We start from the raw sequence: 12,289 nt of genomic DNA, 5'->3' as shown, positions 1-12,289 counted from the left end.
CCGGGTCCTATATGTTTGATCCAGGACAAGTCAAATAACCTCCCAGGGCCTTGGGTCACTTTTCCCATCTGTCAGAGAGGAATTATTGGCAGGGCTTTCCTTGCAGTGACATCTCGGTGAAGTGACACCTGTTTGTCAGTTTATCAACATTTTGTTGTGATTATTTCTAGGACTTCACCCATTCTAGAATTTCTCTAGCTTCTGTTCACATTCCTTTTCTGTTGCCTAATTGACTCTCATGTTCATTTTATTTTTAGAAAATTGTAGAGGCAAGTATATGTAAGCCCATATCTGTTGACGTTATTGTCAAACCAGCCTCACCACTAAAGATCATGTACTCTTTGGCTCATTCACGCTTGATTTTCACAGTTTCACAGGACATACCAAAGACTGACTGACTGTGGTCATCTAAATTGTTTTCCTTGACTTCAGGTGCAGGCTCAGAGAGGGTGCCCCCTGGGCCAGTCACAGTTGGTTCTGTGATCAGCCAAAAGAACCTGTGAGGATTAATAGCTATCTCTTGCTTTCTCAAAGACAGATTATTGTCTGGAAATGACAAACTTGCATTTGTGTTTTTTACTTAAAACACTTTGGATGACCCTCTCTGAAGCTCCCGTGCATGCTCACCTAGTTTTCTCCCCCTCCCCACCTGGCTTCATTCACAATTTAATTGTTTTTAAATTCACATTTTCAACACAGTTGCTTACTGTATTAAAAAGCTGCTAACATGTCAGAAAAGTAATAGGGAGCTCAGTTGATTGAGGGAGCTTCATTGATACCTGTTTCTTTCTTTCTTGAAAGGTAAAAAGACAAAAACCTAGAAACAAAATGTGGTGTTAATCTGACATTTAAGCTTTGTTATCAGAGTGCTCACAATGTCTGTCTCAGGAGCTAATGACTTGTTTGGCAAACACTCATTTCTTTTTATTTCCTCTTGAGAGTTTCAGAAGGTTTATTCTCATTTAGAGGGAATGAAAATTCTGAAAATCGTCATATCACCTTAATTATAAGAGGCAGCCATGATCTCAAATCTCTGATGATGTCATTTGGTTTTACCCTTCTAAAGAGTTTGATGCTCCCTCTTAGGCTGGGTCCCTTCAGACCACCCAGAGGGATTTTCAGCCAGGTATCTAGCCACTGAGACTGCAGAAATACCTCATGACAAAGTGAGGGGGCTGATCCAGAAAGCAGAGGGAGACAGCAGGGTCCCTGTCTCTCGTAGTCTTGATAGCTTTATCTGGCTTTAGACCTGCCTTGGGCTCTCTTATGACTTCTTTAGAAAGCTGTCTAAGTTCATTTCTGTAAGATAAAGATGGAAGCAGAAGAAAATTACCACTTCCTCCTAATTTAAGACCTCAAGGTGTGAACCTCCACCCCCCCCCCAACCAGGGCAACTGTATAACTTCAGGGTGCCTGCAGGGAATCCTTTGCATTTGTTCTGTTAGAGTTGGGTGGGAGGGAGAGGACAAAGAGCAGCAGTGGCCTGAGCCATTGGACACTGCCCTGTGGCCTAAGAAGGCCAGCAGCCTGATGACACACTCCCTCCTCCGAGGATTTGCTGACCTCATCCTCATGAGTGCAGGCTAAGATGTATCCTGGTGGTGTTGACTTGGCTCTGGTTGAAGCTATGCCACTAGGGAAGAAATATCAAAATCCAGCAGTGAACTGGTGCCTCCTTACCACATTCCAGCCTTTTCTCCTTGTTTTGAAGCCACCTCTGAGCCAGGGTGAGAGAGATAGGGAGACAAACTACTCTCTTTCTAGGGGCCCTGGGAAGTCAAGTAGAGTCCCAGATTCTCACTCACCCAACTCCCTTATGACTGACTATCCGGTCAGTGAAACTCCCCTCCCCCAGGAGTCCACCTGTTGCCCAGCCCTGACTGGCCACACCCTCTGGATAGTCCTCAGAGATTTCTTGCGGTGAATGGCTCCCGATAAAACCTACAACTCCAACCCTGAGAATCCCGGGCTCCTCTCCCTTCTCCCTCAGACAAGAGCATTTGCCTTTGAGAAAAAGCTTTTGAAAATGTTTTGGCATCTTGGATGTGTCTCCCTGATCATCCCTCTGATTTCTAAATTAAAGCGTCCCCAGTTACCTCTGCCAGCAGAGCTATCACCCACCCTGCTGCATTGAGGGGTGGCGGACGGTGTCCTGGTTGGAATCTCATGGACTGCAGCTCTCTGCACCTCAGTTTTCCTCAGCTGTCAAATGAGAGGGTGGGGCTTGAGGACATCTAAGGTCTATTCTAACACATGAATCCTGTGAGATCCTGTGAGTGAGCACACTAACCCTATTAGAGAGGGATGATAGGCTGTACTGCCGATTTAGGTCACGGTCTTCTGATGGATTTTTGGTCTGGCTTTGCTCTCAAGGTTTCTTACTCCCTCTATGAATGCTGTGTAGCTGTGCCCCACCACACCCATTATGTCTTTCTGTCACTTAAAAAACCGCAATGGATAGCCCTGGTCTTCGCAGCCCACTGGTTTCTCATCCTTCAGAAGTCCTCTTGACTAACTCCCTTGACCTCATGTGAAAATCAGTCTGGCAGAGGATCAGACTGAGGGCAGGCAGGGAGGTAGGCAAGGGAATCTACCTGGGCTGAATTACAGCTAGAGGAGGCAGGATTGAGAACATGTCTCCCCAAGTATGTGAACAGACAAGACAGTCGGGGGGGGGGGTCTCAGAAGTCAGCATCTAGGCTTTCCTGGAGCATCAAGCAGAGGGGGCGGGGCATACCCCTCTCACTCCCGCTGGATTCATGCCACCCTGACGAGCTGTCATGGGGGCAAGACCAGGGAAGATGGTGACTCTTTGTTCCTGCTGCCAGGATCAGTTTTAGGTTAGGGAGCGGTGACCCATGGAAAGATGCTCAGCAGAAGAGGGACAGTGTAAGAAACACCATGTGCTTCACCGAACAAGCTCTTTTACAGAGGCCACACTCAGGAAAGAATGCCTGTTTTCATCTGCTTCAGCACCTCTGGTTCTCAGGCTCTTTGCAGTGCTTTTTAACTGACTTTTCTATAGTGACGGTTCTTTGAATGCCCTTCCTTTTTCTTTTCTGGCTTTTCTTTTGTGGACATTTTCTACTGTGTTTTCTTTGGGGGAGAATTCCTTAGTTTGCATATTTCCTTTCAGCGATATCCCAAGGATCCTCATCTCTCCCTCATCTTCCATGTTTTGGGAGAGCTTTGAAATGCCCTCCTTAGACTCCCCATTCCCCAGACACCAAACAATGCAGCCAAAGGCCCCATCGTCCTCACCAGCCTCCTAAGAGACTCCTTCCCCTTTCTGTTGCCCTTCCCCCTTCTCCCTTTTCCTTTTCTTTTTGAAACTTTCCTTCTTGACTATTGCAGGGTCTACATTGGTGGTACTTATAACTGGTGGAGCAAAGAAAGGAGATCCTTATACCCTTATTCATAAGTTTAAGTTTAAATGTCCAACTTAAAATTTTATGTTATACAATTTACATTATGAATTTGCTGGCAAATTCATAGTTCATAGTGAAACAGACAAACAAACAAAAAAGTTCGGCCCAGCCCCTGCCCCCAAAATCACAAATTCTGAAGTAATGGGGCTCAGTGAAGATGGAGTGTGTCCTGCAAAGAGCAAAGCCAGGGAAGCTTCAAGTCCATTCCAGAGGCCTGCCTCCTGCTTCCTGCCTGTGATTCTTGTGCTACGAAATGATGGTGAACAGGAGGCTCCTGTCATTCTCATGAAGTGTTTCAAAATTCCAAATTGACAGATGAAATGGTGGCCCCATAAGGGCAGACCCAAGGCATGGGGCTACACTGCCTGCCTAGGGGTCATTGTAGAGAGTCAGGCTCCAATCAGTGGGGAGTATTTCGTCAGAGTCTTCTTCCTCAGGCAGAAAGCTATGCCAGTCTGCTTCACTGAGAATGATTCAGAACCTGTGTTTATTCCCTTTTCAAAATGAGGAGAGAATGTTCTCTGAGAGATAAAAGAATGGACTTGAAATTTTTGCCTTTCTGGAAAAACTGGGGTTTGGAAACTTTCCTGGGATTTTTCAGCATTTGGGGCATGCCGTCCTTTGAGTGACCTTTAGGGTTAGGTTCAGAAGAGGCAGAGAGCAATAACTACCTCATGTGGCCTGGAACTCGCCTGGCATTTTCTAGGGAGGGGGCTGACTGGTGTGTTATCCCAAGAAGTGTACATGTCAAATGTCCTCCTAATCTTCTACTTCTGACTCCTGATCATTAATATTGTTCATCTTTATTTGATTTCTTAAAGCCAACTGACAGTGAAAATAGCCCTGTCCCTGTCCCAACTGCTGCTCCTGGGGTAAGATTAGTGGCTGATCCCCAGTGGCTTTGCCTCTTCTTTCAGTTTATTCTTCTGGTCATGTCTGGTTTTTTACTGGTTTTTTCTGTCTTTTTCATGATTGTCCTCCTAGAATGGTCATTATCAATGTGCAGTCTCCCGAGCTCCCCAACACTAGGAAATGCATGTGGTGTGTGTGGCAGCCATGGGGTGGCCCTTGTTGTCAGCATGGACGTTTTCCTTTCATACCATGGTTTTTCAAGATGACAAGGCCATAGAAACACATCTTCACTTCTTCCCTTTGCCACTCTTACATCTGTTGCTGTTATTTTTTTTTTTCCTGAGAGTGTCACATGTTCTACTTCTCCTTCTGTTTGACCACTCTGTGATCACCCTGCAGAACTCAGAAGAGAGCAACAGAATCTCCATTACATTTTTCCGTCTTTTCCGAGTCATGAGACTGGTGAAGCTTCTTAGTAGAGGGGAAGGAATCCGGACTCTGCTGTGGACTTTTATTAAATCCTTCCAGGTGAGAGGAGGCCCGGTTTCACTCAGATTCTTCCTGTCATCACATGTACCTTTGAGCTTCTTCAGGAAATTGTCATAAGAAACTCAGCCCAAAGACAGTCCAGTTGAACACTTCCATTTTCTTTTTCTTTGGCCAGTCATCAGTTGGAGGTGTTCAATGAATGTAGGTTGCTTTGAAAGCTTTATATTATTTTAATGAGTCAATATTTATGGTATAGTTTTTGGACACACAGAGAAGTTACCCATGGGAAAGAAACAAAATGCTTTTGGCTGATTTGCTGATACCTTGGGCTTTCCTACAGGGACTTAAAAGAAAAACATGTTTTTGTTTAATTGTATTACAAGTGAAATGCATGTTTACTGTGTCCAAGTGCTTCCTTGAGACTTCATGTGATTGAAACCTCACATAGGTGTGAGATGGTAAGTTGGCAGGATGCTGGCCAGAACACAGGCACTTCTGCCTGTTGTGGACAGCCTAGAGTTCAGTGTGATGTAGATGGTCCATTATTTGCTAGAAATAGTGGAAGGGCAGTGTTCTCCGGTTGGTTCACCTATAATGTGGTGCTTTAGCACAGAGCCTTGAGAATAGTTAAGCAAGCTCCAGTGGAGGGACTTGATATTAAAATTTTTAAAATGGGACTTGAAGAGAGTTCTCTTTGCCTACCTGCTGGCCCATGTGAAATTGCACAATCCAAAGTTTTTAGTTTTAGAAGAAAAGCTTGCAAATGTTTTTGTTTTAGAAGTTTCTGGTTGTCATGTTTGGTAGCACTTGTGTTGAACCAAAACATAGCACTGCAGTGGTGAATCCAGAATCCAGACAGTGTCTATTTTCCCTCCTGAATGCCCCATGGACACATTCCCACTGTTGCTTAAATAGGAAGAGGTGAAGCAGTGAGCGGAAATTGCAAAGGGGAGAAATGTAGGCTCATTGGAAAGCTGTCCTAAAATGGATTGGGAGGGCATGGGTTCTCCTGAGCAACGCCAAGTGGGTTACAGAGGGGATTTCAGAGGTTGGTGACTTAGCACCCAGCCAGACTAACTGATGTTCTTTTCTTGTTGTAGGCTCTCCCATATGTTGCCCTTCTCATAGCTATGTTGTTCTTCATCTATGCTGTCATCGGGATGCAGGTAAATCATTCCAGACCCCCTTTCCTCCAAGTTTTTCCATGTGTGGAGGACATGGAAATGTGTGTGCCTCCTAGTAGCCTCTGCTGATAAGATTGACTCTGTTCCTCCTTTTTTGTTAGAGCATCTCCAGTAGGATCTCGAAGGGCCCCGACAAGGTGATCTTGCCCTATTGTTGGTAAAGCTAGACTGCCAATCACAATGATCTGGGTCAAAATCCTGCCCCTGACACATTCTCCAAGGCTGTTTCCTTGACTATAAAATGGGGTTACTGCTGCTCCTGCCTCCTGTCGCTGCCTCCCAGGACTGGGGTGAGGCTCCATGGTTACAAGAATATGGAGAGAGCACATCGTAGCTCTTGCTGAGATCCTGTGGGCAATGTCAGTGTCTGTTAGGATTTTGTGTAATTGCATTTTATTGCAACCATTTGAGAATCTGGAACAAACAATCAATAATTCTTGTGTCTGCATATTAGCTAAAATTCTTTCATCTCAAAGCTCCTCAGTGACTGGCTTTTCAAAGATGTTTTTAAAGATACTCTTTTTTTTTTTTTTTTTTTTAGTGAGGCAATTGGGGTTAAGTGACTTGCCCAGGGTCACACAGCTAGTAAGTGTCAAGTGTCTGAGGCCGGACTTGAACTAAGGTACTCCTGACTCCAGGGCCGGTGCTCTATCCAATGTGCCACCTAGCTGCCCCTAAAGATACTCTTAAAAAGATAAATAAGGCTGCTCTCTGAAATGTGCCACCACAGGGAGCTTTCTGACTTGATATTTGTGAGGTCATGTTTGAGAGGAGCAGAGTTGCCTTGTTATCTGGAAAGACAGGATGGTGTCAAGGAACCACCAGAACTGGAGGCCCCTTTACGCATGTGAGACCACATGAATTGGGGTCTGTGCTATTTGAGGGAGCCAGGAAACAGGAAGTTGGGAGCATGACTCAGTCAGGGTGAAGATCTTTGTGAAAAGTAGCTTTGCCAGACTTGTCCTGCCATGCCTTTTTTGGTTTTGTTTTGTGGGGCAGTGAGGGTTAAATGACTTGCCCAGGGTCACACAGCTAGTAAGTATCAAGTGTCTGAGGTAGGATTTGAACTCAGATCCTTCTGAATCCAAGGCAGTGCTTTATCCACTGTGCCACCTAGCTACCTCTCTGCCATGTCTTTAAAAACAAAACAAAACAAAACTTTTATTTTCAGTTCCAAATTCTCTCCCTCTCCCCACTCCTTCCTTCATCCATTGATAAAGCAAGAAATATGATACCTATCATGCATATGAAGTCATGCAAAACACACTTTCACTTTAGCCATATGGGAGGGGAAGACAAGAAAACTAAAATTGAAAACGTATGTTTCAATCTTCATCCAGAGCTCATCAATTCTCTAACTGGAGGTGAACAGCATTTTTCATCATGGGTGCTTTGGATTTGTCTTGGATTGCCTTGATTAGAGTAGCTAACTAATTCACAGCTGATCATCATCACAATTTTGCTGCTGGCCCTCCTGAATCCAGTGCTTTATCCATTGTGCCGCCTAGCTGCCCCTTACTGTATACATTGTTATCCTAGTTCTGCTCGCTTTACTCTGCATCCATTCATATAACTCGTCCAGACTTTTATGAAACCATCTTGCTTGTTATTTCTCATAGCACAATAGTATTGTATCACAATTATATATCACAACTCATTTAGTCCTTCCCCAATTAATGGGCCTCCCCTAAGTTTCCAGTTCTTTGTCACCACAATGTGATGAGTAAAATCTAATGTGTGTGTCCTTACTTGCCCCCCAGTGTGGAGGAGAAACTAGCTAGGATTTACTTATAAATTCAGCAACAGCTTAGGTTTTAAGCATTTATTAAAGTATATTAGAAGTTAGTAAAGAGAAAGAGCACATGTCTCTGAAAGAATGGAAAAAACCTAGCTCAGATCTACACTTGAGAGAAAGGTGGGGGGGGGGAGCAAACCCTTCACCTGGCCTGTCATGTTATCCAAGAGAAAGAGTACCCTCAGTTTGACCAGAAGCTCCCTGTGGAACAGGAAGAGGGGCGGTCCCTACACACAGCTCCAAGCTAACTGGCTGGTAGCATTCAAGTCCATTGATTGACATGTCTTAAAGGCAGTCCATGAATAGAGAGGCAATGTCCAGGATGCCTGTTTAACTTTAGAAACCTCAGAAAGGTCAATTCTTTCTCTGCAGGGGGCAGGGGCCCCTGGTTCTCACAACAGAAAAAGCTACTATAAATATTTTTATACTTATAGGTACTTTCCCCTTTTTTGATGTCTTTGGGATATAGATCTAGCAGTGGTATTGGTGGATCAAAGGGTATGCACAGTTTTATAGTTCTTTGATGTAGTTCTAAATCATCCTCCAGAATGGTTGGATCAGTTCACAACTCTACCAGTGGTACATTAGTGCCCCAGTTTTCCCACATCCTCTCAAGCATTTGTCATTTTCCTTTCCTGTCATATTAGCCAATCTAATGGGTATGAGGTGGAATCTCAAGAGTTGTTTTGATTTTCATTTCTCTAATCAGTGGTGATTTAGAGCATTTTTTTTCAAGTATGTTTGATAGTTTTTATTTCTTCTTCTAAAAACTCACTGTTCATATCTTTTGACTATCAGTTGAGAAATGGCTCTTATTTTTTATAAATTTAGCTCAGTTCCCTATTTAATTAAGAAATGAGGCCTTTTCTGTCAGAGAAACTTGCTATTAAAATTTCCCCAATTTTCTGTTTTCCTTCTAATTTTGGCTGAATTAATTTTGTTTGTACAAAAGTCTTTTAATTTCATGTAATAAAAATTATCTGTTTTATTTCACATAATCATCTTTATCTCTTAATTGGTCATAAATTCTTCCCTTATTCAAAGATCTAGCAGGTACCTTTTCCTATACTTCTCTAATTTGCTTTTATTAACCCTTATGTTCAAATAATTGATCTATTTTTACTTTATCTTGGTACATGGTGTGAAATGTTGGTCTATGCCTATTTTCTGGCAAACTTTTTTCCAATTTTCCTGGCAATTTTATCAAATGTTGAGTTCATTCCTCAAAAGCTGGGATATTTGGGTTTATCAAACATTAGATTACTATAGTAATTTACTACTATGTATTATGTCCCTAATCTATTTCATTGATGTACCACTCTATTTCTTAGCCATTACCATATTGTTTTGATAATTATCGCTTTGTAATATAGTTCGAAATCTGATACCAATATGCTGCCTTCCTTTACTCTTTTTTTATTTTCCCTTGACATTTTTTGACCTTCTGTTTCTCCAGATGAATTTTGTTATTATTTTTCTAGCTCTATAAAATAATTCTTTGGTAGTTTGAATGGTATGACACTGAATAAATAAATTAATTTAGGCAGTATTTTCATTTTTCATTATATTGACTGGACCTACCCATGAACAATAATATTTCTCCCATTGTTTAGATCTTGCCTTTATTTGTGTGAAAAATGTTTCGTAATTGTGTTTATATAATCCCTGGGTTTGTCCTAGAAAGTAGACCTCCAAATATTTTATATTGTCTGCAGTCATTTTAAATAGAATTTGTCTTTCTATCTCTTCCTGCTGGGTTTTGTTAGAAATGCTAATGATTTATGTGGGTTTATTTTATAACTGGCAACTTTGCTAAAGTTTGTTTATTGTTTTAACTAGTATTGTGATTTATTTTCTTGGGTTCCATAAGTATACCATCATATCTTTGCAAAAAGTGATAGTTTTGTTTCCTTCTTGCCTATTCTTATTTCTTCAATTTCTTTTTCTTGTCTTATTGCTATAGCTAGCATTTCTATTGAATAATTGAATATTGAGTATTGAATAATAATGCTGATTAAGGACATCCACGATTTACCCCATATCTCATTGGGAAGGCTTCTAATATATCCCCATTACAGATAATGCTTGCTCTTGGTTTTAGATACATACTACTTATCATTTTAATAAAAGTTTTATTTATTCCTGTACTTTGTAGTCTTTTTAATAGAATGGGTATTGTATTTTGTCAAAAAAATATTTTTCATCTATTGATATAATCATATGATTTTTGTTATTTTTATTGTTGATATAGTCAATTATACCTATAGTTTTCTCTATTATTGAACCATCCCTGCATTCATGGTATAAATGTAACCTGGTCACAGTGATTTCTTTGTGTGATATATTGCTATAATGCTTGAAAATATTTTATTTAAAAATTTTGCATTAATACTAGTTCTATAGTTTTCTTTTTCTGGTTTTGCTCTTCTTAGTTTATTTATCAAAACCATATTTGCATCATAGAAGTAATTTGGTAAGACTCTATTTTTTCAAATAGTTTATATTAGTATTGGAATTACTTATTTTTTAGATGTTTGGTAGAATTCATTTGTAAATGTAGCTGGTCCTGGGGCTTTTGTTGCAGGAGAGCTCTTTTATTATTTGTCCAATTTCTTTTTCTAAGATGGGTTTAAGCATTATATTTCTTCTTCTCTTAATCTGGGCAATTTTCATTTTTGTAAATATATGTTCATTTCATAGATTGTCTGTTTTATTGGCATATAATTAGGCAAAATAGCTCCTAATTATTGCTTTAATTTCATCTTTATTGGTACATTCATCATTTTCATTTTTGATACTGCTAATTTGGTTTTCTTTTTAAAAAATCTAATTAATCAATGGATTTTCTAACTTTCACAAAACCAGTTCTTTATTTCTTTTATAAGTTAATTTTTTAACTTTCAATTTTATTAACCTCTCCTTTGATTTTCAGGATTTCTATTTTGGTATTGTTTTATTTAAATTATTTGGGGGGCCAGACTGGTTTTCTAAATTATTGCTACTTATAAATTTAATGACTATTGCACCTGTTTAGGCAGTAAGTCTTTATTATTAAAGTATTGACCATGTGTCATTTAACACAAACAGAAAACCCCCCAGGGACAGTTTGTCTCTACATTACCTATACTAGCCTAAGAGGAGAATGCTCACCAACAGGGCAGCATTCTGCACCTAGAATGGTGCCAGCCTCATGGTCAGAGGCTTTTTCCTCTTTTGATAGAGGCGGCTATTTATACACTGTTCAAAGCTAATTGGCTAGCATCATTCAGTTCCATTGGTTGACCTGACTTGAGGGTGGTCCATATTAAAATGAGCTGTACTGTGATAACATCATGGTTAGATATATCTGAGAGGGATAAATTGAGGCCCTCCACTAGTATAGTTTTACTGTCCATTTCTTCCTATAATTCATTTAATTTTTCCTTCAAACATCTGGATGCTCTGTCATTTGATACATATAAATTTAGTATTTTATGGATTTGTCTGTGGTACTTTTTTTTTTAGAAAAATGTAGTTTCCTTGATTATCTCTTTTAATTTGGTCTCTTTTTGGTTTTACTTTGTCTGAGATCGTGATTGCTATCCTTGCCTTTTCACTTCAACCAAAGCATAATAGATACTTCTCTGGCCTCTTATTTTAACTCAGTGTGTGTGTCTTTCTGTTTTAAGTAGGTCTCTTGTAAACAACATATTGTTGGATTCTGCTTTCTAATCCATTCTTCTGTCATTTTCTATTTTATGGGTAAGTTTATCTCATTTGCATTCACAGTTGTGATTGCCAACTGTGTATTTCCCTCAATCTTATTCTCTTCTATTTATCCTTCTCATTTTTACCCTGTCTCTTCCTCAAAAGTCTATTATACTTCTGACTACTGCCTCTCTTAATCTACCTTCTCTTTTATCATGTACCCCTTTCTTTTAACCCCTTTCCTTTCTACTTTCCAGTTGGGTAAGAGAGATTTCTTTACTCTTCCCTCTTTGAACCAGTTCAGATGACAGTGAGATTCAAGCACTTTGCCCTCCCCTCCCCCATTTCCCCCTCCAGTGTAAAAACTCTTCCTCTTCTTTGTGTATCTCTTTTACATGAGATGATTCCCTCTCCCATTCTTATTCTCCCTTCCCCCTTCTTCTAATGCATCTCTCTCACCCCTCCATTTTTTTTTTGAGATCATAATTGACTTTTTTTTTGGTGAAGCAATTGGGGTTAAGTAACTTACCCAGGGTCACACAGCTAGTAAGTGTTAAGTGTCTGAGGCCGGATTTGAACTCAGGTCCTCCCGACTCCAGGGCTGGTGCTCTATCCACTGCACCACCTAGCTGCCCCTTAATTGACTTACTCTTGTGCCTTCTCTCTATGTAGAGTCCTTCTAACTGCCCTAATAATACTAAAGTTCTTAGCATCTCATTTTCTCTTATAGTAGTTTAAATGGTTTAATCCTATTGAGTCCCTTGTGATTTCTCACTCATTTTTACCTTTTTATGCTTCTCTTGAGTATTGGTTTAAATGTCAGATTTTCTATTCATGTCTGGTCTTTCAATAGG

General features: G+C 40.4%; 1 protein-coding gene across 9 annotated transcripts in view; it reads left to right on the top strand.

The window, feature by feature from the left end:
- The window catches only part of CACNA1D (calcium voltage-gated channel subunit alpha1 D), a 355,589-nt gene that overhangs the window by 291,499 nt on the left and 51,801 nt on the right, over nucleotides 1-12,289 (top strand). For 7 of the 9 annotated variants that reach the window (XM_043981543.1, XM_043981522.1, XM_043981554.1 and 4 more), the window contains 3 exons: nucleotides 4,250-4,300; nucleotides 4,680-4,808; nucleotides 5,870-5,935. In XM_043981543.1, the coding sequence (XP_043837478.1) occupies nucleotides 4,250-4,300; nucleotides 4,680-4,808; nucleotides 5,870-5,935 (246 nt within the window). The remainder of the gene's footprint in view (nucleotides 1-4,249; nucleotides 4,301-4,679; nucleotides 4,809-5,869; nucleotides 5,936-12,289) is intronic. The other 2 variants (XM_043981527.1, XM_043981536.1) reach the window with 1 other exon arrangement.

The sequence above is a fragment of the Dromiciops gliroides genome, chromosome 1 (genome assembly GCF_019393635.1).
Source record: "Dromiciops gliroides isolate mDroGli1 chromosome 1, mDroGli1.pri, whole genome shotgun sequence".
Lineage (NCBI taxonomy): Eukaryota > Metazoa > Chordata > Mammalia > Microbiotheria > Microbiotheriidae > Dromiciops > Dromiciops gliroides.
This window is presented reverse-complemented; position numbering and strand designations above follow the sequence as displayed.